This window comes from Littorina saxatilis, linkage group LG12 (genome assembly GCF_037325665.1).
Source record: "Littorina saxatilis isolate snail1 linkage group LG12, US_GU_Lsax_2.0, whole genome shotgun sequence".
NCBI classification, from domain to species: domain Eukaryota; kingdom Metazoa; phylum Mollusca; class Gastropoda; order Littorinimorpha; family Littorinidae; genus Littorina; species Littorina saxatilis.
The window spans coordinates 63,907,994-63,935,493 of NC_090256.1; the positions used below are offsets into that span (position 1 = coordinate 63,907,994).

Here is a 27,500-nt window from a genome sequence, read left to right on the forward strand (position 1 = left end):
ATTGTGAAAGTGGCATACCTTTTTTTTCTACACAGAAATAAAAAGCACGAAATGTTACTGATAAGCTCGAAGGATTAAAAAGGAAATACCATTTAAAGTATAAAAGATCACAATTTCGCGCACAGCTATCGCATAAATTCTTCATGTCTCCGGCTTTTCTGTTGGATACTTGTGCACTGAAGTACATTCTCAGTGGCTGACCGACTTATTCGTTTTTCTCTGCCATGTTAAAGGCACAGTGCAGCTCACAGCCTTCGTTTTGCGTTTTTGTTGCAGCTGAGTGCATTTACAGTTCAAAAATCCTCCTATGGTAGTAAAACAAACCCAAAACTACCCAACGACAACATCTGTGAAGCTTGACAGTTTCTTGTTCACGCGAGTGCATAAATTAACCTAGTTATTACGTGGTGTTTGGTCGGAGTTCGATTCAACTGAGTGATTCCGGCTTCCATTTTGTTTTACACAAACTCATGATGACGTCTGACATAGTTTGCTTAGTGACGTGTCTTTTTGTGCATGATGTGGTGATCTACCTGATCTAAATTTAGATCCGAAAATAGGCCAAGACCAGCCGGGTCCGAGTACGAAATTAATTCGTAAAAAAATCGCAGTTCTTGACTCTTTGGGTGCAAGTCAATGAAACTTGGTAGTTCTTCTAACGGATAGCTGCCTGAGGTATGACTAAAAGCCCCAGGGGCTCCGTGCACCTGGATTTGACAAGTTCAGTACCTTTAAAGAAGCGCTTTACATGCTTGTGACTTTGCCTTTTTATTAGGGTACCGCTTTAGTCACGAGATCCAGTGGATCATCTGGTCGTACCAAACCTTTTGTCTGAACGTAGGCGTTGTCGACTTTAGTTCTTGTTGTAAAATGCCTGAGAATATAGCTTGCGTGTGCGTATGTGAATATGTGTGGAGGGGGGGGGGGTGGAAGGGGTGCTTCTGAGTGTGTTTTGTTTGTCAGTCTGTCAGGTTGTCTTTTCAAGTCTTTGTTTTTCTTTTTCTTTTCTTGACTGCGACTCAGCGGGCAAGACATGAGCAGGCTTGTGTACTGCTGCAGCAGTAACAACAAAAACAACAACAAAAATATCAACAACAACAACAACAGAAGCAACAACAGAAGCAACAACAACAAACAACAACAACAACAACAACAAAAACAACAACAACAACAACAACAACAAAAACAACAACAACAACAACAGGAAGGAGGATCACGAACCATCATCTATTCTCTCCCCTCTGTCGTGATCTCAAACAGCAGTGCGTGAAGTTTGACCTTACCTTGCCTTGCCTTAACCTTAAGTTGCCTAAAACACCCGAAATAAAGCCCAATCTCTTTCTGTTTGATTCAGGTCGCTTCATGCACATCGAGGCCTCGGCCAAAGACAGGAACAAGAATTCCATCATCTACTCTCTCCCCCCCCCCTCTCGTGATCTCAAACACCAGTGCGTGAAGTTTGACCATTCTATTTTGTGATTCAGGACACTTCATGTACATCGAGGCCTCGGCCAAGGGCAGGAACAAGAACACCGTCATCTACTCGCCACTCTACAGGGCCGGGCCTAAAAGCAGCAGTGCATGGAGTTTTACCTTAGGCCAAAACAAAAACAAAATAGTCTGTTTACGGTATCCCGACCGACCCTATTTTTTGCGCGACCCTAGACTCTTTTTTTTTTGGCATTTGGGGGAGGAAAAATTTTTTTTTACAAAATCCCGACCTACCGACCCAATTTTTTTTGGGCCTATGTTACCGTAAACTGATTTTATTTTTGCCTTACCTTTCGTTGTCTTACCTTAAGATGTCTAAAACCCTCGAAATAAAGCCTCGTTTTTGCCTGTGTGATTCAGGACACTTCATGTACATCGAGGCGTCGGCCAAAGGCAGGAACAAGAACGCCATCATTTACTCTCCACTCTACCGGGGCCTCAAGCAGCAGTGCGTGGAGTTTTACTACCACATGAATGGAAGACACATCGGGACACTCAACGTATACGCAAAGGTAAGGGCCTTCCCCTATTTGAGCCCGAATTTGACTTCTCGAAAACTTCGCGAAGTCTTTTTATGAAAAAGTTCAGTGCCAAAGCTTCGTGCAGCGACCTTTGTGAAGTTGACACTTTTCGAAGTCGATTTCGCTCTAATAATAACAGGCTGCGCTTAAAGGTGGTCGTCTACATTTTTGCTTTTTTTTCAATAATCTTATGGTTAGATTTCGATACAAAATTATGTCAAGACAAATGAACCATGGGGAAAAAAATTCTAGAAAAAAAATATATGTAAAAAAAAGATGTTATTTTTGGGTAGCGTGACTCACGCTTCCAATATTTTGTTTTCAGTTTGCTGAGAACATATGCTTTGCCTAAAATTACTGACCAATCAAATTCATGTCACTATGCTTATAGCCACGCCCAAACAAGTGCAGCAACAGTTTGACACTGGAGCGCTGTCCACGCTTTTTTATAAACGCACACAATGCACGGGATTTGAGAGGAGTTTTGCGCTTGGCATTTTCGAAATAAGGATATCCTACTATGAGTTCTACGCTGGAATACTACAATAAATTTTCAAACGGCTACACTGGCTTCGTCTTTCCTGATCGAAAGGGGGTGTATTGTTGATATTTGTAGATAATAGACTCTGCATTTTAATGCTCAAAATGGCGATTTCGGTATAAAAATGTAGACAAGAACCTTTAACTTGGACACATTATTGGCACTTGTGAAGAAAGTAATTAGCTAGGACACCTTCGTATCAACCGTCCGATGTCCCTTCATTGTAGGTGTCCGTTCGTAGCAGTTAAACGTGATTGATGTCAATAAGGGAGTGTCCTTAATACAGAGATGTTCTCTCAGCGGAGTGGCCTTGCATCACAGATGCGACTGTTTTAACTATTCGAATTTACTATGCATGTAAACCACCACAGATCTGTACAGGCTTACATGAAAACAAGTCGCGTAAGACAAAATTACTACATTTAGTCAGGGACCTATAATATAGGTCTATGATTTAGTCAAGCTGTGGAACTCACAAAATGAAACTGAACGTAATCCGCCGCTAGTGCAAAAGGCAGTGAAAGTGACGAGCCTGTTTGGCGCTGTGGCGGTTGGGCTGTGCTTCATAGCACGCTTTACTGTACCTCTCTTCGTTTTAACTTTCTGAGCGTGTTTTTAATCCAAACATATCATATCTATATGTTTTTGGAATCAGGAACCGACAAGGAGATGAAATAGTTTTTAAAAACGAGTTCGGAAATTTATTTTTAATCATAATTTTTATATTTTTAATTTTCAGAGCTTGTTTTTAATCCAAATATAACATATTTATATGTTTTGGGGAATCAGGAAATAATGACGAATAAGATGAAAGTAAATTTGGATCGTTTTATAAAAAAACATTTTTTTTTTACAATTTTCAGATTTTTAATGACCAAAGTCATTAATTAATTTTTAAGCCACCAAGCTGAAATGCAATACCGAAGTACGGCCTTTGTCGAAGATTGCTTGGCCAAAATTTCAATCAATTTGATTGAAAAATGAGGGTGTGACAGTGCCGCCTCAACTTTTACAAAAACGCCGGATATGACGTCATCAAAGACATTTCCCGGGATATCATTCCCAGGAACTCTTATGTCAAATTTCATAAAGATTGGTCCAGTAGTTTAGTCTGAATCGCTCTACACACACACACACGCACAGACAGACAGACACACACACACACACAAATACACCACGACCCTCGTCTCGATTCCCCCCTCTACGTTAAATTATTTAGTCAAAACTTGACTAAATGTATAAAGACATCCTTCCAGTTGGACTTGTACATAAACCGAACATCTTTACCATGGCTGCTCTCTGAGCAGGAAGGGATTTCTAGGTTGTGTGTGTTTGTTTGGTTGGTTTTGTGTTTGTTTTGTGCGTGTGTTTTTTTTATGTTTTTTTGTGTGTGTATGAATTAGTTTAGAAACTGACATTCATGTCAATCTGCAGAATCAATTCAACAAAGTGTTCCCACTCACCACAGAAAACAGCCAGTCTGTATAAAATGTTAAGTTGCTGCCCAGATGGAAGAATGCCCTTATAACGCTTGTAAAAATCCGTGACAGATGTGTGGTGGTTTACCTGACTCGTCACACTGGCAGGACGGTATCTTTTAAAGAATAGCCAACTCCTTTTCGTAAAGTGCATGACTTATACTTGCAATCTTTTCTATCTTTAATTTCGCGCAATACGTTAACGGAAATCACCATTAACTTGCAACTTCGTTCATTCAATTAGGTTGGGTCGTCCTTTACAAAGTGCAGTACCCCCCTCCCCCCCCCCACCCCCCAACCACCCCCACCCCGCGCCCCTCCCACCGACTGCTTAATTTCATAAGTAAACTTGTGAAGCAAAAACTGATCAAACTAATTTGGCTGGCATGCAAGAGTTCAAATGAGGATTTTCTTTGCAACGGAAGCACTTTGTATAACACTACTCTCTATTTGCAATAACATATCCGCCGTTGCTTCTGTAATGGAAATGTTCGACCTTTCGTGCCACCGTATCTCCCCTTCCCGTGCTATCGAAATTTAATTACTGCTGTGTCAAATGGCTAGTTTGAACCCCCGTGCAGGTGCAGTTCATTTCTAGTGAGATTGTATGGGGTGCTCTGTAAATGTCACGGCGTGCTTGGCACCATGCCCGGCTCAATACTCCCCCCCTCCCCCCCCCCCCCCCCCCTCCCCCCCTCACAGTAAACGACTACTTGGAACCAAGATCTACTTAATATAAGCCGTTATTCTTTTCCCTGCGTGAGCCATCGTCTAACACATCAACAATTCATCGACCTAAATATTTACATACTCTAGGAGTGCCCTTCCTCTTCCACAATTTAACAGCCCTGGCGAACTGACTACCGCGGATGGTAATGTGTGTGAGTGTGTGTGTGTGTGTCTGTGTTGTTTTGTGTATGCGTGCGTGCGTATCTGTGTGCGTTTTCGTGCGTGCGTGCGTGCCTGCCTGCCTGCCTGCATGCCTGCCTGCCTGCATGCCGTGCGTGCGTGCGTGCGTGCGTGCGTGCGTCGCGGCGTGCGTGCGTGCGTGCGTGCGTGAGTCAGACAGAAACAGTCAGGTTTGAAGCCTTGAAGCTTTTTGTCTTTTAATACATTTAATGAAATTTGATTTAAATTAATTTAGTTCAGTTTAAATAGATTTAAATAAATCTAATTTCATTTTAATTTAATCTAATTGTTCTACTCTTTTTTTTCTGCAGGCGCGGGGTGCATCACTTGCCTCAGTGTGGCGTGCCTATGGTAACCAAGGCGACCTGTGGTCCCATGCCAGACTCGCCATCCCCAAAGAGCTCGCCAGGGCCGGTTACCAGGTACATTTTGGTTTATTGCTTTATTATCCAGCTGCGGGGTAAGCATGGTAGCTTCTTTCCAGTTGTAAAGCTCGGCAGCAACAAGATTCGCGATACCAAGGTGTGATCGTGTTTAGATGTAATCATCGGGGGTTGGACATGGATACCGTCGCTAGGTTTGCAAATAAAGCTGACTCGTGTCCATCCCGGCGTGGATACGAACCTGTGACCCTACGATCCTTAGTCCCGTTCCATAGGCTACTTACTGAGCTACCAGCCCCCTCCCCCCCCCCCAACCTCCACCCACCCCCTCTCTCTCGAACACACATCCACCCTCAAGCTTCTGTTATGGTTTATCTCGCTTCCTAATAAGACGTGTAGAGTCGGGCGAAAACATCGGGTTAGTCGGTCTGAACAAGGCTCTCCAATTACCGAGGCTGATCCCGACAGACTGCTGATATACGAGAATGTTGTGGGAGAATGCAGAGCGATGAAGGAATGATTGGTCCGCACGAAGACCGTTCCAACTGGTGTGAATTGTTGGAATGGCAACGTTTATGGTCTGAGATGGCAGGTCGTGTCGACCCGGGCCGCGCTTGTTAGGATTGGCAGGTCAACGTTTTGCCTCGGTGAGCTCACTGAAGTTGGTAAGTGCAGTGGGAATGTCATGTGTGGCTTGGATGCCGAGACTGATTGAGCTCATCGTTGAAACAAGGCGTTACCAACCGGGTGAAAGCCAGCCGCGGTGTTGGATTGGTTGAAATTGATATTTGTGGTGATTTCAACGAATCAGACCCCGGGTTTTGTTCTCTCCCTTTTGGGTGGCACCCACTTTCGCTTCGTGCACCCCAGTCCTGGTGTCTTGCAGTGAGTTGTTTTAGTTCTGTTAATTTAGTTCTGCATCGCCTGTGAACTTGATTCGAGACCTGCTCATTTCGTCCTGTCATGATGACGTCATGGTTGTCATGATGACAAACAATCATGTCTGAAGAAGTTGACTTCTTCTTCTTCTGCGTTCGTGGGCTGAAACTCCCACGTACACTCGTGTTTTTTGCACGAGTGGAATTTTACGTGTATGACCGTTTTTTACCCCGCCATTTAGGCAGCCATACGCCGTTTTCGGAGGAAGCATGCTGGGTATTTTCGTGTTTCTATAACCCACCGAACTCTGACATGGATTACAGGATCTTTTTCGTTGCGCACTTGGTCTTGTGCTTGCGTGTACACACGGGGAGGGGGGGTGTTCGGACACCGAGGAGAGTCTGCACACAAAGTTGACTCTGAGAAATAAATCTCTCGCCGAACGTGGGGACGAACTCACGCTGACAGCGGCCAACTGGATACAAATCCAGCGCGCTACCGACTGAGCTACATCCCCGCCCAAGAAGTTGACAAGACTTGAAGCCTGGTATTAATTGGGCGAATTCGACTTCGCGAAGTCTACTCCACGAAGCTTGCTGCGCGAACCTTTGGCCCACTGAATTTTCGGAAAGGAGACTTCTTGACACTGACAAAATAAGTCACGATGTTGGAAGAGTCAGCTTTGGACTCGAAACACCATATTTGTTTTTCTAAGTATTTCCACCAAATCAAACTCAAGCGTATACGTGCTCTGATCAGATGTGTCTTCGTTTAGACAAATTGGCTTTTGTAACACATATTGTGCACACACTGAGATTGCGCATGTAAAATAACATGATGAAACAATACCATTAACAAGAAAGTTAAACGGTTCAGGTAACGGAATATGTCATTTACTTAACAATGTTAGTACTTCCCTCTATTTACTCCTATTTCGGGCTTTTTTGAGAGTGTTACTTTCTTTTTCCTGTATTTGGAAAAGTATCCTTACTTTAAAACTGTAACTTTAAATCTGGTCTCCGTGTTATGAAACAATAATCTCCAGCCTTCTACGAGTAGGTACCTGGCCCATGAGTGCCAGACAGAAAATAAACGGAACAGGAACATTATCAAGAACGCCGGTGGAACAGTCATCAACGCTGCTGTGTATGCCAAAAATAATGTTTTAGTGCTGTTATTTAAATCGACTTTATTTTTGTGTTATCAGTTCTCAGCATCTGAGCACCACCATTGTAGTTGTCACTCACTCACTAAAAGCGATTATAGGTGATAATGGACTTCAGCCTTCAGATCATAAATCTTAAAGACCAGATTACCAGTGGGGCTCAGTCGGTAGCGCGCTGGATTTGTATTCAGTTGGCCGCTGTCAGCGTGTGTTCGTCCCCACGTTCGGCGAGAGATTTATTTCTCAGAGTCAACTTTGTGTGCAGACTCTCCTCGGTGTCCGAACACCCCCGTGTGTACACGCAAGCACAAGACCAAGTGCGCACGAAAAAGATCCTGTAATCCATGTCAGAGTTCGGTGGGTTATAGAAACACGAAAATACCCAGCATGCTTCCTCCGAAAACGGCGTATGGCTGCCTAAATGGCGGGGTAAAAAAACCGGTCATACACGTAAAATTCCACTCGTGCAAAAAACACGAGTGTACGTGGGAGTTTCAGCCCACGAACGCAGAAGAAGAAGAAGATTACCAGTCGCTCAACCTTTTAGCACCGAAGAGATGTTTGGAATCTATGTCAGTCACAGACTTTAACAGATACCATCTTTTCCCGTATACAGTTCAGGCGCAGTCAAAATTTGAGCCCCTGTCAGTCACTCCAGTACACGCGTTCGGAATGTATAATAACGATCATGTTTTCCGCTGCAGTTCTGTCCAGACTTTTGCATGGTTTATGATTAAGAGCATTTCTTCACTTGGACGCATACCACAAGCAGAGACATACTTGTAGCTACATTCTGTGCAGAGTGAAACATAGTGTTGCTGAATCAGCTGGAATCTCGCGGATTGTCATCGGCCTCCCTTAAAAGCCGGATATTCATTGGGTGAAGTCGATTTTGCAAAGTCTACTTCAGATGAAGCTCGCTGCACGAAGCTTTGGCCTTGAATTTTCGGTCAAAAGACTTCGCGAAGTCCACTTCGGGCTCAATAATAAGCCGGAAGGCAATTTCCAAATTCTGCAAAAAAGCAGCCGGCCAGGCTGTTGAATTTTGGCATGTGCTTAATTTGAATTAAGGGTGCTCTTATCCCGTGCAAAATCCTGGACAGGATTGGGGTGTGGATAATCTTCTTCTTCTTCTTCTGCGTTCGTGGGCTGAAACTTCCACGTACACTCGTGTGGTTTTTTTCAGTGCACGAGTGGAATTTTACGTCTATGACCGTTTTTTACCCCGCCATTTAAGCAGCCATACGCCGTTTTCGGAGGAAGCATGCTGGGTATTTTCGTGTTTCTATAACCCACCGAACTCTGACATGGATTACAGGATCTTTTTCGTGCGCACTTGGTCTTGTGCTTGCGTGTACACACGGGGGGGTGTTCGGACACCGAGGAGAGTCTGCACAGAAAGTTGACTCTGAGAAATGAATCTCTCGCCGAACGTGGGGACGAACTCACGCTGACAGCGGCCAACTGAATACAAATCCAGCGCGCTACCGACTGAGCTACATCCCCGCCACAGAGATATCTCTGTGATCCCCGCCCATGGGTGTTGATAATGATCGGCTTAAGCGAGATTTAGGAGTGTACCCGGCCTTAACTCAGTCATCCTGTGGTTGGTTCTGGCAAAGCGTTTGGCCTACGTACTAGGGTTAGCTCAGTTGTTGTTTAGGCGTCAGAAAAGCCAAATGTCTGTCTGTGACACTTTACGATTTGTTTTGGGGTGGTGAAGAAGGTTGTGGAAGTGATGAAACATCTGAGGTTGCAAATGCTGCCAATTTGCGCAGCTTTGGAGGTGTTTTAAAGATACCTTCCTTGCCGTGTAAACGATCAGCGAACCGCGCAGTCACACATCTGTTCGGGCTTTAACTTGGAACAAGGTTAAGGATGTCTTGCCACACGGATACATGTACACAAAATATAAGCAACCGGGTTACCTGTGCAGAATGTGATTTTTGGGGGTAATTATTATTGTGGGGTTGTTTTGTGGGTTTTTTTTGTGCTGGATTAATTTTGCAGGTTGACATAAGTATCAGCTACGAAATCATTTCGCAGCATGACATGTCAGCCAAGCTTTAAATGTGTGGTATGTGTCCAAGAGGAAGGATGGTCATATCCTGTGTAAAACCAAGGACGGATATGATGTACATGGTGCTAACAAGATAACTCTTTACACACCGCAACACGGTGGCCTAGTGGTAAGGCGTCCGCCCAGTGAGCGGGAGGTCGTGGGTTCGAAACCCCTCATACCTAAGACTTTAAAATTGGCAATCTAGTGGCTGCTCTGTCTGACGTCTGGCATTATGGGGTTAGTGCTAGGACTGGTTGGTCCGGTGTCAGAATAATGTGACTGGGTGAGACATGAAGCCTGTGCTGCGACTTCTGTCTTGTGTGTGGCGCACATTAAATGTCAAAGCAGCACCGCCCTGATATGGCCCTTCGTGGTGGACTGGGCGGCAAACAAACAAACAAACTCTTAACATTCTCACGACGGGCCTCTAATCCTGTCAGTGTTAGGTACCAGCTGATATGCTAAACTGAGATGGTCTGCATCTGAAGGAATTAATGTCAGCTGACATTTAAGCTATATATAGGGTGGTACTAATAGTGCTGTGTAAGGCAATGCGGCCAGCCAGAAACTTGACTGTCAGCGCTTTTGAGTTTTGATTTTGTTTCCTTTGCAGTGACTTGCACTGAGAGACATCCTGGGAAAGGGATTGACGAATATGGGGCAAATATCACAGTGTTGGCTGGGAATTCCAGCCATTCGCTCGTTTTTGTTTGAACGTTTGCCTCCTTTTTAATGTAAACAATGTTCTGGGTGATGGGAGAAGAATCCGCCGTGTATTTGTTTAGTGATGGTGATGACGTGAATATACTAGGGAATCTCAGCCAGTTCACCTTGGGTTTGTAGCACGTGAATCGTATCAACACGTCCGTGTACGATATATCGATAACTCTCGGGAAATCCACAATTTCGGTGCAACCTAGATAATATACCTGAGGAGAAGAAGAAAACTAGTTTATGGATTAGTTTGTTTTGTAACCTGAAGATCATCACAAAGATCTACAAAGACCAGTATACTCTATGCAAGCATTGCAGATGACAAACAGTCGGGATTCCCGGCAGTCGTGTCTGCATAAGTAGTTGCCTTGTATAAATTTACACTCAGAGGTCTAGTCGTGTTACTGTCGTGTATGACGTGTCATGGCGGTGCAGAGTAAGAACGATGACGAAAGTACGCCGGAGAAACTGCACTTTTAGTGAATCATGTCAGTGGGTTTACAATAGCTATTCTGGCACGTGATGTACCTGGGATCATTCCCAACCTACCCAATGTAGGCCTACCTAGGATAATTCATCTGATATTGGGAGTACTCATCTTATTACTTTACGAGTACTTACGTAGCCGTATACGTCTTGAACGACTGCTATTCCAGAGCACGCGAAGTTCAAATTATAGGAGGTCTGGTAGCTCAGTTGGTCAAGCACTGGACCTGTTGAGATTCAAATCCAGGCTTGGACGGAAACAGGTCAGTTTTAAATTATGAATTTTGGAATATTTTTTCATGGTATTGTCGAATACTCGAGTCGTATACGTCTTGAACGTACGGGCAGGATTTCCCTGGGCACCATTCGGGTCTGCTGGAGTAGTTTACTAATAATTACTTGCGCACTCATGTCCAACTGCCGGCATTGGAAGATGTCCCAGGGCGCTGCATTAGGTTTCAAAACGTGGGGTAGGCCCTACTTCATGCACGTGCAAAATGTACCGCTGGGTTTACCAGCAGTCAGTTCTGCTTGAGTACCAGTTTTACGTAAACGCGTACGCGTACGTGCCACTGTGGAATGCGTGTCTGTCTGTATGTTACCAAGCCTGTCTTTTGTGTGTGTGTGTGTGTGTGTGTGTGTGTGTGTGTGTGTGTGTGTGTGTGTGTGTGTGTGTGTGTGTGTGTGTGTGTGTGTGTGCGACCAGTGCGCGCGCGAGCACGAGTGTGTGTGTGTGTGTGTGTGTGTGTGTATGTGTGTGTGTGTGTGTGTGTGTGCAAGCGTGTGCATGCACGGGTGTGCGTGCGTGCGTCCGTGTGTGCGCGCGTGTGTGTCTGTGTGTGTCTTGAGGTGCGTACATTGCATGGGTCGATCACTCAGTCGGTTAATAGGTCGGATCTGGCTTGAGAAAGAGCATCGGGAAGCCTCAAGGTTGCGGTTACAAGAACAGGCATCTGTGGGTGATAGTGCCAAGAACCCCAGACACATTTCCCAATTGAACAAACTGACAACAAAGGAGTGAGAAAGCCTGTGTTTTCGTTTACTTCATTATTTGCTGTTTGTGTTTGGGTTTCTAAGTCTCAGAAGTGACAGCAAAATCACATAACTAGCAGTCTTATAGATAGTGCTGCCAACAGGAATATTGTGATGGTTGCAGTGATAATTTAGCGTAACAACAGGTGCTTGCTTTAATGAAATCAGTTAGGCCCCACCGGAGTGAAGACTGGAGAAGAATGTTGACGGTTGTCCTTTCTTAGAATCAAAAGACTACGTTTTATTTTACTGTGTGTGAACGTGTGTGTGTGTGTGTGTGTGTGTGTGTGTGTGTAAACGTGTGTGTGTGTGTGTATGTGTATGTAAACGTGTGTGTGTTTGTTAACGCCGGTGTGTGTGTGTGTGTGTGTGTGTGTGTGACGGTGTGTGTGTGTGTATGTGTGTGTGTGTGCGTAAACGTGTGTGTGTTTGTTAACGTGTGCGTGCGTGCGTGCGTGCGTGCGCGCGTGTGTGCGTGCGTGCGTCAGTGCGTGCGCGCGTGCGCGCGCGTGTGTGTGTGTGTGTGTGTGTGTAAACGTGTGTGTGTGTGTGACAGTGTGTGTGCGTGTGTGTGTGTGTGTGTATGTGTGTGTGTGTGTAAGCGTGCGTAGTGTGTGCGTGCGTGCGTGTGTCTGTCTGTTTGTCTGTCTGTGTCTGGGTGTGTGTCTGTGTGGTTGGATGCGAGGTGACAGACCACACATCAAAAATTCATCTCACATAATTATATGTCATTTCCTTATTTTTCAGATCGTGTTTGAGGGCATCACAGAGAACGGTTACCAAGGCGACATGGCGATCGATGACGTCAGTGTGTCCGATGGTCCGTGCGCGACCGATGAGGGTACACAGACCGTGCTTGTCCAGTTCAACGCGACGGACATAGTCAGGGACGGCAAGAAGTTTGCGCGCAACATCAAAAGGCTTCGTCTTTCCAGAATACCTCGGAGGAAGAAGAAGACTGGAGACAAATAAGGAGGAAAAGAGAGGATTTTCCTGAGGTTAGATTGAAAAGAGATGATGTTAGATGGAAAAGAGAGAATTTTCCTGGCTGTTTATGGAAAACTGACCATTTTCCTGGCTGTATATATGGAAAGGAGTGAACTTTCCTGGCTGTATATGGAAAGAGAGAACTTTCCTGACTGTATATGGACTTGAAGAGGGAGTGTTTTCCTGGCTGTTTATGCAAAAGAGAGCATTTTCCTGTGATTAGATGGAAAAGAGAGAATGTTCCTGGCAGTCTATGGAAAAGGGAAAATTTTTCTGGCTGTGTGTGGAAAGGAGAGAACTTTTCTGGTTGTATTATGGAAGAGAGAGGATTTTCACTACTTTAGGTGGAAGAGATCGACTTTTCCAAACTGTAACTGGAAAAGTGCAAATGTTCCATACTATAGATGGAAGAGAAACTTTTCCTAACTGTAACTTGAAAAAGAAGAATTTTGCTAACTTTATAGCAAAAATCTTTCTCTGGGTAGATGGAAAAGAGAGAAGTTTCCCAGCTTTACATGGAGATTTTCTTAACTGTAGATGGAAGACAGACTTTTTCTAACAGTATCTTAGATGGAAAAGAGAGAATTTACCTCGCAGCATACGGAAAAGAGATACTTTTCCTAACTGTACATGGAAAAGAGAGAAGTTTCCTAACAGCGGAGGCAAGAAAAGAGAATTTTCTTAGCAACATGTGCATGGTACATGTACAGAAATAATTTTTGTAGCAGTGCATGAAAAAGAGAGAATTTCCATTGCTGTACATTGCTGTACATGGACTGTTGGGTCGATTCTGTGAACTACAAACTAAATTTCAGTCTGAGCACGGAGGAATTCGAACCGGGCCGTTCCGTCTTTAAAACGGTCAGACTGACGTAGAAGGAATGCTCCATTTTGAAAATAAACCCTGACAGTAAAGCGGTTTGTCTCTTGTTTGGCGGTGGCCAGGTAAAAACCTAGTGCCGGAGGTACCTAGCTACGATGTGAGCGATCTGATGAGAGGACACCTCCCAAGGGAAAGACACTTTCTGTTGTACTTTTGTCTATCAACCTTACATAAATATACCTGCCGTTGAAGGTCACCTTGGGTGCAGGGACACGTTTGGTTGGTGCAAAGGGTGTCATTTCATTTGTCAGCGATTTTCAGTTTCAGACTCAAGGACTGTTAATAAATAACTTCGTCCACACGGGCTGCCTTGATATGGAATTTGAATAACAACAACGACGACGACAACAACAACAGCATCATATTCCATCTGTAAATTCTGGGAAAGTTTGGCGCAAGCTTACGACATTTTTCCAAGAAGGCGGCCGGATAAGGCGAAGACAAACATCAGCCAGTAAAAAAAAAGCAAAGTAACAACATTATTTTCCTTTGCAACTTTCTATCAGACAACTCTGCAGGGTCTCGAATATAATTCCCTTTCTCAGTCAAAAATTTCTTTTCTACCCAGATTAATATTGGTGTATATGACTATTGATAAAAAGGATTCTGCAAACAAACAAACAGACAAACAAACGAACAAACCACCAAAAGAATGAAGGAACGAACAAATACGCAAAAAGAAAACAAAACAAACACAGAATATGTGGATGCCTGAATTAGACATCAAGAGCAGATGGGGAACAGATGCATACGACAACTTGAAGATAAGCTAACTTAAGCAAAAAGTGTTGATGTTTAAGCACACCTTTTGCTCCCGGTATTTTAATGAAAATGTCTAGCACAGTTTTGTGGAAAGGGCAACAATGCATCATTCCGTTAATGAGACACACAAACACCATTAGCTAATAACACGGACTGGATAGGGCTAATTAAGTTTCTAAGTGTTTGCTTTCAATAAAAACGCATATTAAATCTGTATTACATCAGTACATCTGTTATTTCTAGTTCTTGCAGCACTGAGTCTACGTTGCCACAAAGAATATCAATATGATCAATAGATAAATAGGTAAAAACGCTCACACGTTATACATTTCGAAATGGAACGTTTGAAGTTGATAGTGTGCATCGACTGTCTTCAGACACGAAGATTATATCTCCTGTAGGAGATACTTGCTTTTGATTGACAACGTGTTCAAGAATGTCCGCTTGCGAGTTTTGTGTAGGGTAAAATTAGCTATCCTGATCATGTTGACTAACAATAACAGCACTTTATTGTCCATTAAAATATTACATAAAAATGGAAATTTTTCTTCGGCACACCCTGCCTGCCTGTAAACGATTATAACAACAATTGTATAGGACGACACACATAAAACATAAAAGGGACACAATCAAATATGATATTGCACTATGTAAATGGCAGCTCTCTCTTTCTCTCTTTGTCGCTGTCTGTCTGTCTGTCTGTCTGTCTCTCTCTCGTTCTCTTACTGTGTGTCTACGTCTCTCTCCCTTTCTCTCTCAGTGTGTGTTCATCTGTCTGTTCGTCATTCGTTGGCTTTTGCATGCCTATCTTTCTGTGTACTACACATACTCCCCCCTCCCCCGTTCACCTCCTCTCTCTCTCTCTCCTCTCTCTCTCTCTCTCTCTCTTGGTCTCTCTCTCTCTCATTTCTCTCTCTCTCTCTCTCTCTCTCTCTCTCTCTCTCTCTCTCTCTCTCTCTCTCTCTCTCTCTCTCTCTCTCCCATTTCTCTCTCCTTTTCAACAAAGGTCAGGCACACAGTTTTCATTTGACTAGCCTGGATTAGGTGCTATTCGTGTAAAGGTTGTGAAAGCTTTTCAAACGTGTGGTGTTTTGTTTCAGCTTTCCTGGTTGTTGCATGTAAAGAATGTTTTGATTGGTTTGACATGCAAGTGTCAGGTCCGTGTTTGATGTGCAGGATTGTGCTCATGTATGCCATTGGCACCAGCATGAAGATCTCACATATTGTGCTAAGACATGATACGGTAGATTTGAGAAGAAAAAATACGTGTGGTTGTTCTGTTGACTTTTTCTAACATATTATTGTTGCATGTAAATGTGTGTGTTTTGTCGTTGTTTTGTGTTGTTGTTGTTGTTGTTGTTGTTGTTGTTGTTGTTGATGGGTTTTTTTAGTCACGGTTTGTTTTTTCGAGGGAGTGTTTTTTCTTGTTTGTTTGTTTGTTTTTGTAAATGCGGCTTATCTTGGTTATTAAAGTGTCCAGCCGTATGAAGAGACTGAAGTTAGAATTTGAAGAGAAAGTCTCAGATAATATATGAAAAATCCAAAACAAAACAGTGTCACTCCTATAGACAGAGCTGAGGAGGCATTGTGCTAAAAGATTAATCTATTTTGATGAAAAGCCACTGCGTGCATTTCCTTGCCGCTTACTTCAACTATCGCCCTTTAAAATACTTCAATTTTTTTTTTAAGGTTCAGCTCATTCTTTTTGTGGCTGTGTAGTTATTGTCTGAATTGTACATACACTTATCCAATTAGTAGGGTCGAATCTGCGCTGGTGCCCACCTCTCGGAAGGGACTACCTACCCACAACGACCACCTCTCTAACGACCACTTTCGTCGATCCCTTGGGGTGGTCGTTATGGACTGTATATATATAGGGCCTTTACGGTTCTACCACTACCTCACAAAGACATAGCTGCCGGCTCCCTAATTAGCGCCAAGACCTGTACGTACATGTGAACTGCAGTTGAATGCCAAACCTTGACACAGACTAGCGGCGTGTTTACGCAGAACGCACATAATAAACTGGACACAATCACCCACGAAAACACACATGCACAATCACACTCACACTCGCACATGCACGCACACTAGCACACGGGCATACACGGGTGAAATGTCATCAGCACAATCATGCCAAGAAATTCAGCTGACAAACTGTTAAGACCTAAACAAAATTGGAAAAAGATAAGGTATTCGAAAACGAGGGAGTCTTAAAATGGGGGTTATCTACGGAGGTTGTGAACAGAGCAAGAAAGCAGGATTTTTAACACACATCATAGTAATGGGGGGTAGGGAGGGGGGGGGGGAGAGTAATCTTAAAATTATGGGTTCTTAAAAGGGTTGCGGGTTCCAATATTCAGCTGAATAATATAATATATGTCATCTACACACACACACACACACACACACACACACACACCACCCAACAAACCCCAGGCCTTTAACACCTTACCAGGTTATTTTTTTGTAGAAACCCTACCTTCCCCCTCCAAGCCCTTATCCACTTCACCTAGCTTTACCGGTTTGAGGTTTATAAACATAATTATATATATATATATAATTTTATTTTATTAATTTTTTTTTATTTTTTAGGGGGGGGGGGAGGGGGGGGGGGTTTCGTCATTTCTAATATTTTCTTCTATTACAAGAATCTACTTGTGCCGTATGGTTTGTCTACATACTTATTTTCAGCAAGTTTTCGTTTTTAATATCACAGTGCAAGGTTTGGTGCAAATGATAACACAACACTGTGGTTTACCCGTGTAAATACTCACAGACATTCTCATCAGAATACTTTTCTCAATGCCTTGTCTCCAACCGATATACCAAAGACATATTCTACTGTTCATCATTGGGTACAATATGTACGAAATGAAAATAATTCTAGTTAACGTAAGACGCATTTATAAGCATGCTCATGTACATGATGTCAGTGTATGTGTATAAATTAACATTACATAGTTGAGACATTAAAATGTAACAGACGAACACATGATGTGTAATATGATTTTCTTCCGGTGTCCGCACGGGTTTGAGTGCCCGCAGTTGTAGGCCTACAGTGTTTGCTTGCGTTTATTTAGCTGTAGAAATCTGTGATGACAATAAACTGATGTGAACAAGACCATGTAAGTGTTACAAGTTTTGTTCTGTATGTGCATCTTCTGTTTGTCCTATGTTTCTATCTTCTCTTTGTCTACTGAATCGGCCTCAGTCTTTTTTGTGTGTTAAACCTTGCGCCTTTTGTGTATTTATGAGTCAGTATACTCAAGTTGCTCGTCACTTGGACATGTACTCTCTGTCTAGATAGCATTTCTTGTGTGTGTGTGTGTGTCAGTGTGTGTGTGTGTGTGTGTCAGTGTGTGTGTGTGTGTGTGTGTGTGGACGGTGTGTGTTTGTGCGTGTGTGATTGTGTGTGTGTCACGTGTGATTGTGTGTGTGTCACTGTGTGTCAGTGTGTGTCACGTGTGTGTGCCGGTGTGTGTGTGCCGGTGTGTGTGTGTCAGTGTGTGTGTGTGTGTGTTTGTCTGTCAGTGTCTGCGTGCCGTGTGTGTGTGTGTCAGTCAGTGTGTGTGTCAGTGTGTTCAGTGTGTGTATGTGCCCGTACGTGTGTCAGTGTTTAGTTTGTTCATGTGTGTCTCAGTGTCTGACTGCGTTCATGTCAGTGTCAGTGTCTGTTCCCACATGGGTCTGTCTGCAGTGCCTGTCTGTCGGTGACACGTACCGTAGTCAGTGAGTCCGAGTCAGTCCAGGCTACGATGTGTGTGAGTCAGTGTGTCTGTCGCAGACGGACCCACGGCGTTGCCTTCCAGCACGAGTCGATGCTTAAAACGCCCCTGTATGTATGGAAACTGCCAGATAGATACACCTCCCCTACAATAGGAAAGGGCACCAGCTCCCTCTCCCCCCGAGACCCTTGAGCCGGCTGTAGCGTCGCTTGCGCATGGTCAGCACCCGCATCTACTGGGACAAGGTAGTCTGTCAGTGTGGTAAGACTGGACACCTCACCGCACACGTGTTTGAAGGTTTTGACACTCTCAAGGAAGAGATGTCTAGTCTCATCCGCTACAGAAGGGAGAATGCTCTCAGTCTAGATCTGGCGGGAGACTTTCTCCGCCCACACCCATCACTCCAGTCGGAGAGAAACCGATGATGGTCTTGGCCACGGTCACCAAATCGGTTCACCTCAACTGTTGCGAGCTGGTTCTAGTGTGCGTGCAGCAGACCCAGCACAGCACAGATCCACTTCTGGAATCCAAGTTAAGCTAAATGTGTCACAAGACACACATTTTGTAGTCCTGGCATCCTGAAAGTCAGAGGCCCCAACCTACAGGTTTGCTTCCATACCAAAAACGCCTCCAGACACGGGAACTTGGGAACAGAGGCAATAGCTCCGCTTGAACCTGCCTCCAGACACACAGATCCCTTATAGACGGCGGCGAGGCTGTGGCCTCTAAGGTTCTCTTGTACCAAACCGCCTCCTGACTCTGCATCAGATTGCTTGCGCTGGCACACTGTGATCTGCTTACCGGATAGACCCACATTAAGTCACCACCGAGTGGTAGACACAGACGACATTTGGTAGCACTGACTGCCAGCTTCACGGTAATGCGAACCCCTAGCGCGGCTCTGCTTGGGTGGGAACGTTTTGAGCAAAACACTATGTGTTACTCCATACCCCCCGCCCTCCATGGAACTTCTCGACCCCAACAAATTGGGGGGGGGGGGGGGGGACTGAGTTTGCCCAGTCGGTAGAGGCGCTGGCTTTAAAACCGGTTGTTACTGTCAGCGTGGGTCAGTTCAACGGCCAAGTTCGGTGCGCCGGGATGTGTGTCCCAGAGTCAACTTTGTGCAGACTCTCCCGGTGTCCGAACACCCCCGGTGTGCACGCATGCATGCGCACGATAAAGATCCCAGGGTCACAACGAAAGCCTCAGGCCTTGGAAACACGATAATACATGCATGCAAAAATATGAAGCCCGGGTGTCCGTTCGACCAACAGCCAATAAAGTAACCATTTCAGCACTGACCCAAGACGACCCAACCCGGTCCCTATAGCCCATTTCAGGTCTCCTCTAGCAGCCGGCAGCCAGCTGTCTATATCCCCCCCCCCCCCCCCCCCCCCCCGCATTTTTATTTTTATTTTCATACAAAGCCGGGTTTTCCCGTTTAACACTGATGCCCCTAATGGCTTTGCCGTGAGGGCGTAAAACTTACTATTTTCTTTCTGCTGGAAACTGCCAGTTTAGTCGAAATATGCTCCCTCGAGTGGCAGCTCAAGTTCTGGGAAAAGACAAGTGTATAACATTGTCAGTAACTTGAATTAAAGAGAGACAAAAGTTGGACAGGCTGACAAGCTCTTTTTGTCAGTCTAGTCACAGTTCTGCAATCAGTGCCTGACTGAGCTGATGATGGGCGTATATACGTGTTGCTATTTTGATAAGACAGTTGATCTCCCCAGAGCCCCCCCCCCCCCCTTTTTTTTGTTTTGTTGTGTGTGTAAAAACTGAAACATGTCACATAGATCTGTAAAAACTTGATAATATGCACGCGGCGATCGCCGATCTTTCCTCAGTCCGGTAATTTCACTCAGTCTAGTTCTTGTGAAGAAGCAATTAATTGCCATTTTCAGACTCTGTCCGGTGTGACGCTTTCATCTTTCGCCGTGGTGATATTTCGATTCTCGGCCTCGTTGATCTAGTACAAACTCTACACTGAACAAAAAAAACCACACCCTTCGATAGTACTAATGAGCGACCTTGTGTACAAGTTCATCATGGGGCCAAATTTGTCCAACCAATTTTGTTTATTTAACTTAGAAATTTGATTCATCCTAAAATGTTTCCCTTCTTACTCAAGGACGTAACCACTCGGTACACGTTTTCGAATAAATCGATTTTGGGGGTGAAATCTATTACATTTCACCACCAATTTTCTTCACATGCAAGAAACTGACATGCTTTTCGTCCATAAATAATTTCACTTCTTAATTTTACCAGAAAACAACATTTCAGTCTTGAGTGTATATCGAGGGGGAAATATGTACACAGGCGAAAGATGAAATCGTGACAGACAAAAAAATTGTTTTTGCACAACTATGATACACACACACACACACACACACACACACACACACGACGACGACTTTCGCTCAACACTCCAAGGGAAGCTACCCTGGTTATAACTAGAAAGCAATCTTATTTCCGGTGTGATGAACTTCCCCAATGTCAAGGACGTTAACTTGACTGTTTCCCGATGATTTATTTATAACACGAATAAGAGAGAAGGATACACTACGTATTACAAAACTACAAGTGTATACCTCAATTACGACGTGATTTGAGTTGTGCGTTTCATAATTCAGATTCAGTTCCTCTTCGGCTGTGCTGTTGGACAGAGAACCGTGTCGAGATGATCAGAACTAGCTTGAATTATCAGTGTATCTTTGTTTCTGGGCTGGTGCTGGATTTGTTTTGCCAGGTAAGATACTGGAGTTTACCGTGATGTTGCATATTTGCGAAGTGTTTTGATATAATTAAAGGCAGAGTAAGCCTCCCGTAAACCATCACAGATACGGTCAGGCTTTTACACACAGTACAAACACCCTTTCATTTAAACACTTACCAATCGGCAATTGAGAACATCCTAGGTGCCCTCCGTAAAGAGCGAACAATTTTCAAAGAATTTATTTTTGCGTGGTTTATCTTACCCCAGAGCCATTGTGAACCCGTGTGATCCAGTTTTCCCTTTTCACAATGTAGTCGTCATAGTTAGTCATTTGAATGCGACTCGACGTGAGCTTATCTACAATAGCACGTTCTTTATGCACGAAAGGCAACGGCTGTGGTTCACAAGAACTCTAGCGATGGCTTTTGACTGTTGAGAGGAACGGCGATTTGCACTGATAAACCGGCCGTCGTCTGCTACGATCCTTGCGTGACCCTGCTTCCGGGCTTTTCTTTTTTTAAACTTTCACAACTTCCAATTGTTCTGATCTTGTCTTGATGAAAAACGAATTCTTTTATGATTAAAGAATGTTTGTGTAACAAGCTGTCAATTTATTATTTAGATTTTAAAAGTTAGGTCTAGCGCAAAAACGAGGCGCCGTTGTTGTTAACGGAACAAGTCTACGAAAATAAATTCTTGGAAAATGTCTCACGCTCGACAGAAAGCAGCCAGGATGTTCCCGTTCGGTGAGCGTTCAAATGAAAGTATGCTTGTACTGTATTTAGACGCTCGGGGAGCTCTGTGATGGTTTACGGGAGGCTTACTGTGCCTTTAAATATAACGCTTAAATTTAGAACTTTCTGGGTAGAAATTTTACTTGGTTCGGGGGTTAATCATGTTGTTTAAGATCACTCTGATCGGTAATGTTAATTGTTATTTCTTTTCTTTCTTTCTTTCTTTCTTTTTTATTTGTTATTTTTTATTATTTTATCTTTTCCTCACAATCCTCCAAAGCACCACTAATAGTCAGAACGTTGATATCCTTGGCGGATTATGACATTATTCAGTTATTCTGCAGAAAAACCAAAATGCTGGAGAAAAACTGTCTTTTCTGCAGCATTTCTGCATAATGTCATCTTTCGCCGAAGCAGCGTTTTTTTTCTGCAGCAAAACATTTTACTGCAGTAAAATTGAAATCAAGAATGCTGCAGAAGCGGATTATGACATTATTCAGTTATTCTGGAGAAAAACCGAAATGCTGGAGAAAAACTGTCTTTTCTGCAGCATTTCTGCATAAGGCCTAAAAAAAAAATAGGTGTGGTTACGGTAACCCGACCTACCCTATTTTTAGGGGCCGACCCTATAACTTTTTATTACATTTGTCCAAAAAACCAAGAAAACGAGCGCAGAAAACGCAATGAAAGCGAAAGCGCTCGAGTCGCACACTTATTTCCCTGTCAAGTAGGTTTAATTTGTACACATTAGAAAAAAAAGTTTTAAAAAAAAAAGTGATTGCCTACCTTCCTACCCTATTTTGTTGGGCTATGTTACCGTAACCACACCTATTTTTTTGTTTGGCCTAATGTCATCTTTCGCGAGAGCAACGTTTTTTTTCTGCAGTAAAACAGTTTTACTGCAGTAAAATTGAAATCAAGAATGCTGCAGTAAAACGGTGATGTTGTTTTACTGCAGAAAAACTGTTTATACTTTTTCTTCAGCATTTTGGCATTATTCAGTTATTCTGGAGAAAAACAGAAATGCTGGAGAAAAACTGTCTTTTCTGCAGCATTTCTGCATGTTGTCATCTTTCGCCGAAGCAACGGGTTTTTCTGGAGCAAAACATTTTACTGCAGTAAAATTGAAATCAAGAATGCTGCAGTAAAACGGTGCTGTTGTTTTACTGCAGAAAACCTGTTTACACTTTTTCTGCAGAATTTTGTACTGGCTCATTATAATGTTGGAGCACGCGAGCCCCCCTCTGTCGAGAGATGGACTCATCCAGAATTACCAATAGTTACAAACTATTATACTATCCCAGGGGGCGACAAATACAAACGCTACTTTACAAGGTCGTTCGTTTTTCTCAAGAAAAACTGTGACAGACTATTCTGCAGTAAAACAACATCACCGTTTAAAACTGTTTTACTGCAGAAAAAAAACCGTTGCTCTCGCGAAAGATGACATTATGCAGAAATGCTGCAGAAAAGACAGTTTTTCTCCAGCATTTCGGTTTTTCTCCAGAATAACTGAATAATGTCATAATCCGCCAAGAGCCAGTACAAAATGCTGCAGAAAAAGTGTAAACAGAAACTGACAGTTTTTCTGCAGTAAAACAACATCTCCGTTTTACTGCAGCATTCTTGATTTCAATTTTACTGCAGTAAAACTGTTTTACTGCAGAAAAAAACGTTACTCTCACGAAAGATGACATTATGCAGAAATGCTGCAGAAAAGAACGGTTTTTCTCCAGCATTTCTGTTTTTCTGCAGAATAACTGAATAAAGTCATCATCCGCCAAGGATACGTTGACCCTGGGCGTCTAATGGAAGAAGAAGAAGATCGGTATCATTAATTTAGTATATATATATCATCAACAGGGCCGGACCAAGTTTGTTTGAGGGGGTTCCAACTGAAGGCAGGGGTCCAAAGTCCACATTTTTTTTTCTCTGAGAGGTACATTGGATGGCGGGGGGGGGGGGGGGGGGGGGGGGGAGTCCGGAACCCCAGGACCCCCCCCCCCCCCCCCCCCCCCCCCAGATCCGGCCCTGATCAATGATCAATCATCTGCGCATACGATGGTATGGATTCATATCCACCGTTATCCGAATCGTTCCCCGTTTGGTATTTTGATCAATACAGTTTTATTTCCTCAACCTACTCTCTTGCTCTTGAATCATGAAACACACATACACACACATTACTTGATTGTGTGTTTGTTTATTTTTCAAAAATTACAGCGAAATCAAAAGTGGAGCAAGATTTAATCTCAATTGTTTCTTGATTTGCTCTATAATAACATGTTTTATATTAATTTGCATTGAATAGTTCTGATCTGTTTGCAGGTAGCTTCTGAATTCTGTGGCAATGACATTACGTAAGTGTACAATGTACCTCATTATATATTAATTTAATGTAATGTGAAATCAGTTATTTCCTGTTCATTGCCAGGGATCTATTATATTTTATCAAACAATTGATGTTGCCACACACACATTTGTACGAGCAATTGTTCAACATTTCCCGAATGAATGTTGTTGATATTGTTTTTGTTGTTGTGTACACAAAAGTTGGGATGTAAAGATTGGGAGAGAAATCAACGGTTCAATGTTCCAGCTAGGTGCTCGACAAACTTTGAACTAATCCGACCTGAAGATTAATTGACTTATGAAACAAAATGTATATTATCTGACTTCTGTGTTTTAAAAGATGCATTATATATAATATAACTAGAGGAATACCCGGCTTCGCCGGGGTGAATCGCGAGACAGAGACAGACAGCGTGGCCAAATGTAACCGAGTGCCGAAACACCACAATCATATTTGAAGCCGAAGTCCACTCAAACGGGATTGAGAATAACTGTTATGGCTTCTGGAAGGAAGGCTTGATTATTCAGTCACACACCAATGCCGCCAGACCACATCACAAACAGAACTCTACAATCCACAGGTGTTGCCCACACACACACACAAACACACACACACACACAGAAGCCGTATATATGTATATGTATATCTATATCTATAAATATATAGAGAAAAAGATCCACCGAGAACTTTGGCTTTGGTGTGTCGGTATGGGGGCCCGGGTAGCTCATGTGGATCCAAAATCGGTTCAGCGCTGCGCGCTGAGAGCACGTGTTGAAATATCTCATCGATGAGGTTGTGTCCGGGGTCTCTCTGAATAAGCCCACCAAATTTGAAGCAGATCCATCGAGAACTTTGGCCGTGCATCGCGCACAGACAGACAGACACACAGACACACAGACATGCACTAGTCGTATATATATATATATAGATGTTATGATTTTTGGGGTGGGAGAGGGGGTGGGGAGAAAACAATATTATTTCTGTTGCGAGTATTTCCCCCCCAAGCTGTTACTAATCTCATCTGGTTGATGATCTGTCGGTTTCATATGTTGTCTGTGTGGTACGTGGGAATGGGATAGTATGGGAAGACGAGGAAAAAGAAAGGTGTGTGACTGTGAGAGGCAACATATACTATCTTTTGGTGTGGTACGTTGTACATTGTATGTTCTTGCTTGAGCAGCTGCATGAACCGTTGAACTTAAAATAATGTACAGCTTTTGTAAAGCATTTGTCTTGAAAGCCTAAACAAAATATTTCTACTGGTATTTTTGTGATTTCAGCTGTCAGTCTCCATACACATGCTGCATCAACAAACAGGCATGCTGTTATGACCATGAAAACAATGGCTATACACGTGGCTTCAAACTGCACGTCTGGAACATGTGGTATTTTTGGTAAGCTTTGATTTACATTCTACTGTGTGAGTTCTTTCATCAGAGAATTTGACAGATATATATATATATATCTATGTTCATAGATCTATGCACACTCTAGTATGTAGTTATATTATAAGTCGGCTAGGTTTGTCAGTTACTACAGGTCAGTATTTGAAAGGCACCATCCGGCTTCTGTAAACCAATAGTTTCTGATCACAGACACTACCGGGTACCAGGAATTTACGTATACATTTCAAGCATCATAGTTTCATACCTTTCCTTTGAACGCTTATAACTGCTACAGAACATACTGGCTGATCTCCTTGGAGATTGAGCATTTTTCAAAGAATTTATTTTGCACTGTGCAACTGCAGTGGCATTTTAAGCCTTGTTATTGCACAGAAGGGAAGTTTTGAAATCTAAAAAAGTATTGACAGCGGGTGAGATACACATTCTTAAAAAACAAAAGAAATCCTTTTTGATCAAGACAAGTCAGCATATTTCAAAGTTTTAAAAGTAGGAAGCCCTAATGTAGGTCAAACGAGGTTTGTGTGTGTGTTGAGTGATGAGTGTAAGGCGCACCTCGTTTTACTTGATGGCAGGGAAGTAGGCTACCAAACACCATGCAACTTTCCCCTTGTTGAAATGCTAGTCAACTGAGATTTTACAATGTTGCTGTGCCTGAGTATCGCAGGCATAAATAAAAATGTACTGCCGCGGCAGGGCTCACATCACAATAAACAAACTGCATTTTATACATGTAGTTGTCCAAGCAAACACAGATTCTGCAAATCTACAGTTTCGCTGAGGCAAAACGCTTGGTTAGACTCAACGAAGATCAGGCGGCACTAGCAGACAATTTGTTATAGTGGAACCCCCCCTGAAGTCAGCCACCACAGCCAGGGTTTTATGCCTACAAAGGGCCCAGGTGTCATTCATTCCCAGATTCACACCTACTACAGTGTAACCCCCCCTGAAGTCAGCCACCACAGCCAGGGTTTTATGCCTACAAAGGGCCCAGGTGTCATTCATTACCAGATTCACACCTACTACAGTGTAACCCCCCCTGAAGTCAGCCACCACAGCCAGGGTTTTATGCCTACAAAGGGCCCAGGTGTCATTCATTACCAGATTCACACCTACTACAGTGTAACCCCCCCTGAAGTCAGCCACCACAGCCAGGGCTTTATGCCTACAAAGGGCCCAGGTGTCATTCATTACCAGATTCACACCTACTACAGTGTAACCCCCCCTGAAGTCAGCCACCACAGCCAGGGTTTTATGCCCACAAAGGGCCCAGGTGTCATTCATTACCAGATTCACACCTACTACAGTGTAACCCCCCCTGAAGTCAGCCACCACAGCCAGGGTTTTATGCCTACAAAGGGCCCAGGTGTCATTCATTACCAGATTCACACCTACTACAGTGTAACCCCCCCTGAAGTCAGCCACCACAGCCAGGGTTTTATGCCTACAAAGGGCCCAGGTGTCATTCATTACCAGATTCACACCTACTACAGTGTAACCCCCCCTGAAGTCAGCCACCACAGCCAGGGTTTTATGCCTACAAAGGGCCCAGGTGTCATTCATTACCAGATTCACACCTACTACAGTGTAACCCCCCTTGAAGTCAGCCACCACAGCCAGGGTTTTATGCCTACAAAGGGCCCAGGTGTCATTCATTACCAGATTCACACCTACTACAGTGTAACCCCCCCTGAAGTCAGCCACCACAGCCAGGGTTTTATGCCTACAAAGGGCCCAGGTGTCATTCATTACCAGATTCACACCTACTACAGTGTAACCCCCCCTGAAGTCAGCCACCACAGCCAGGGCTTTATGCCTACAAAGGGCCCAGGTGTCATTCATTACCAGATTCACACCTACTACAGTGTAACCCCCCCTGAAGTCAGCCACCACAGCCAGGGCTTTATGCCTACAAAGGGCCCAGGTGTCATTCATTACCAGATTCACACCTACTACAGTGTAACCCCCCCTGAAGTCAGCCACCACAGCCAGGGCTTTATGCCTACAAAGGGCCCAGGTGTCATTCATTACCAGATTCACACCTACTACAGTGTAACCCCCCCTGAAGTCAGCCACCACAGCCAGGGCTTTATGCCTACAAAGGGCCCAGGTGTCATTCATTACCAGATTCACACCTACTACAGTGTAACCCCCCCTGAAGTCAGCCACCACAGCCAGGGTTTTATGCCTACAAAGGGCCCAGGTGTCATTCATTACCAGATTCACACCTACTACAGTGTAACCCCCCCTGAAGTCAGCCACCACAGCCA

General features: G+C 43.7%; 2 protein-coding genes across 3 annotated transcripts in view; both read left to right on the forward strand.

The window, feature by feature from the left end:
* LOC138982542 (myosin heavy chain, non-muscle-like) overlaps positions 1–14,344 on the forward strand; it is a 48,142-nt gene extending 33,798 nt beyond the window's left edge. The window contains exons 3-5 of one of the 2 annotated variants that reach the window (XM_070355852.1): positions 1,852–2,003; positions 5,252–5,362; positions 12,409–14,344. In XM_070355852.1, coding sequence (XP_070211953.1) covers positions 1,852–2,003; positions 5,252–5,362; positions 12,409–12,633 — 488 coding nt within the window. In that variant the 3' untranslated portion in view covers positions 12,634–14,344. Of the gene's footprint in view, positions 1–1,484; positions 1,796–1,851; positions 2,004–5,251; positions 5,363–12,408 lie in introns of those variants that run through there. The other variant, XM_070355853.1, reaches the window with a different exon arrangement.
* A 6,168-nt stretch (positions 14,345–20,512) lies between these two features.
* The window catches only part of LOC138982530 (uncharacterized), a 16,656-nt gene continuing 9,668 nt past the window's right edge, over positions 20,513–27,500 (forward strand). Inside the window, exons 1-3 of the mRNA XM_070355836.1 lie at positions 20,513–20,773; positions 23,803–23,834; positions 25,108–25,221. Of these exons, the coding sequence (XP_070211937.1) occupies positions 20,705–20,773; positions 23,803–23,834; positions 25,108–25,221 (215 nt within the window). The 5' untranslated portion in view covers positions 20,513–20,704. The remainder of the gene's footprint in view (positions 20,774–23,802; positions 23,835–25,107; positions 25,222–27,500) is intronic.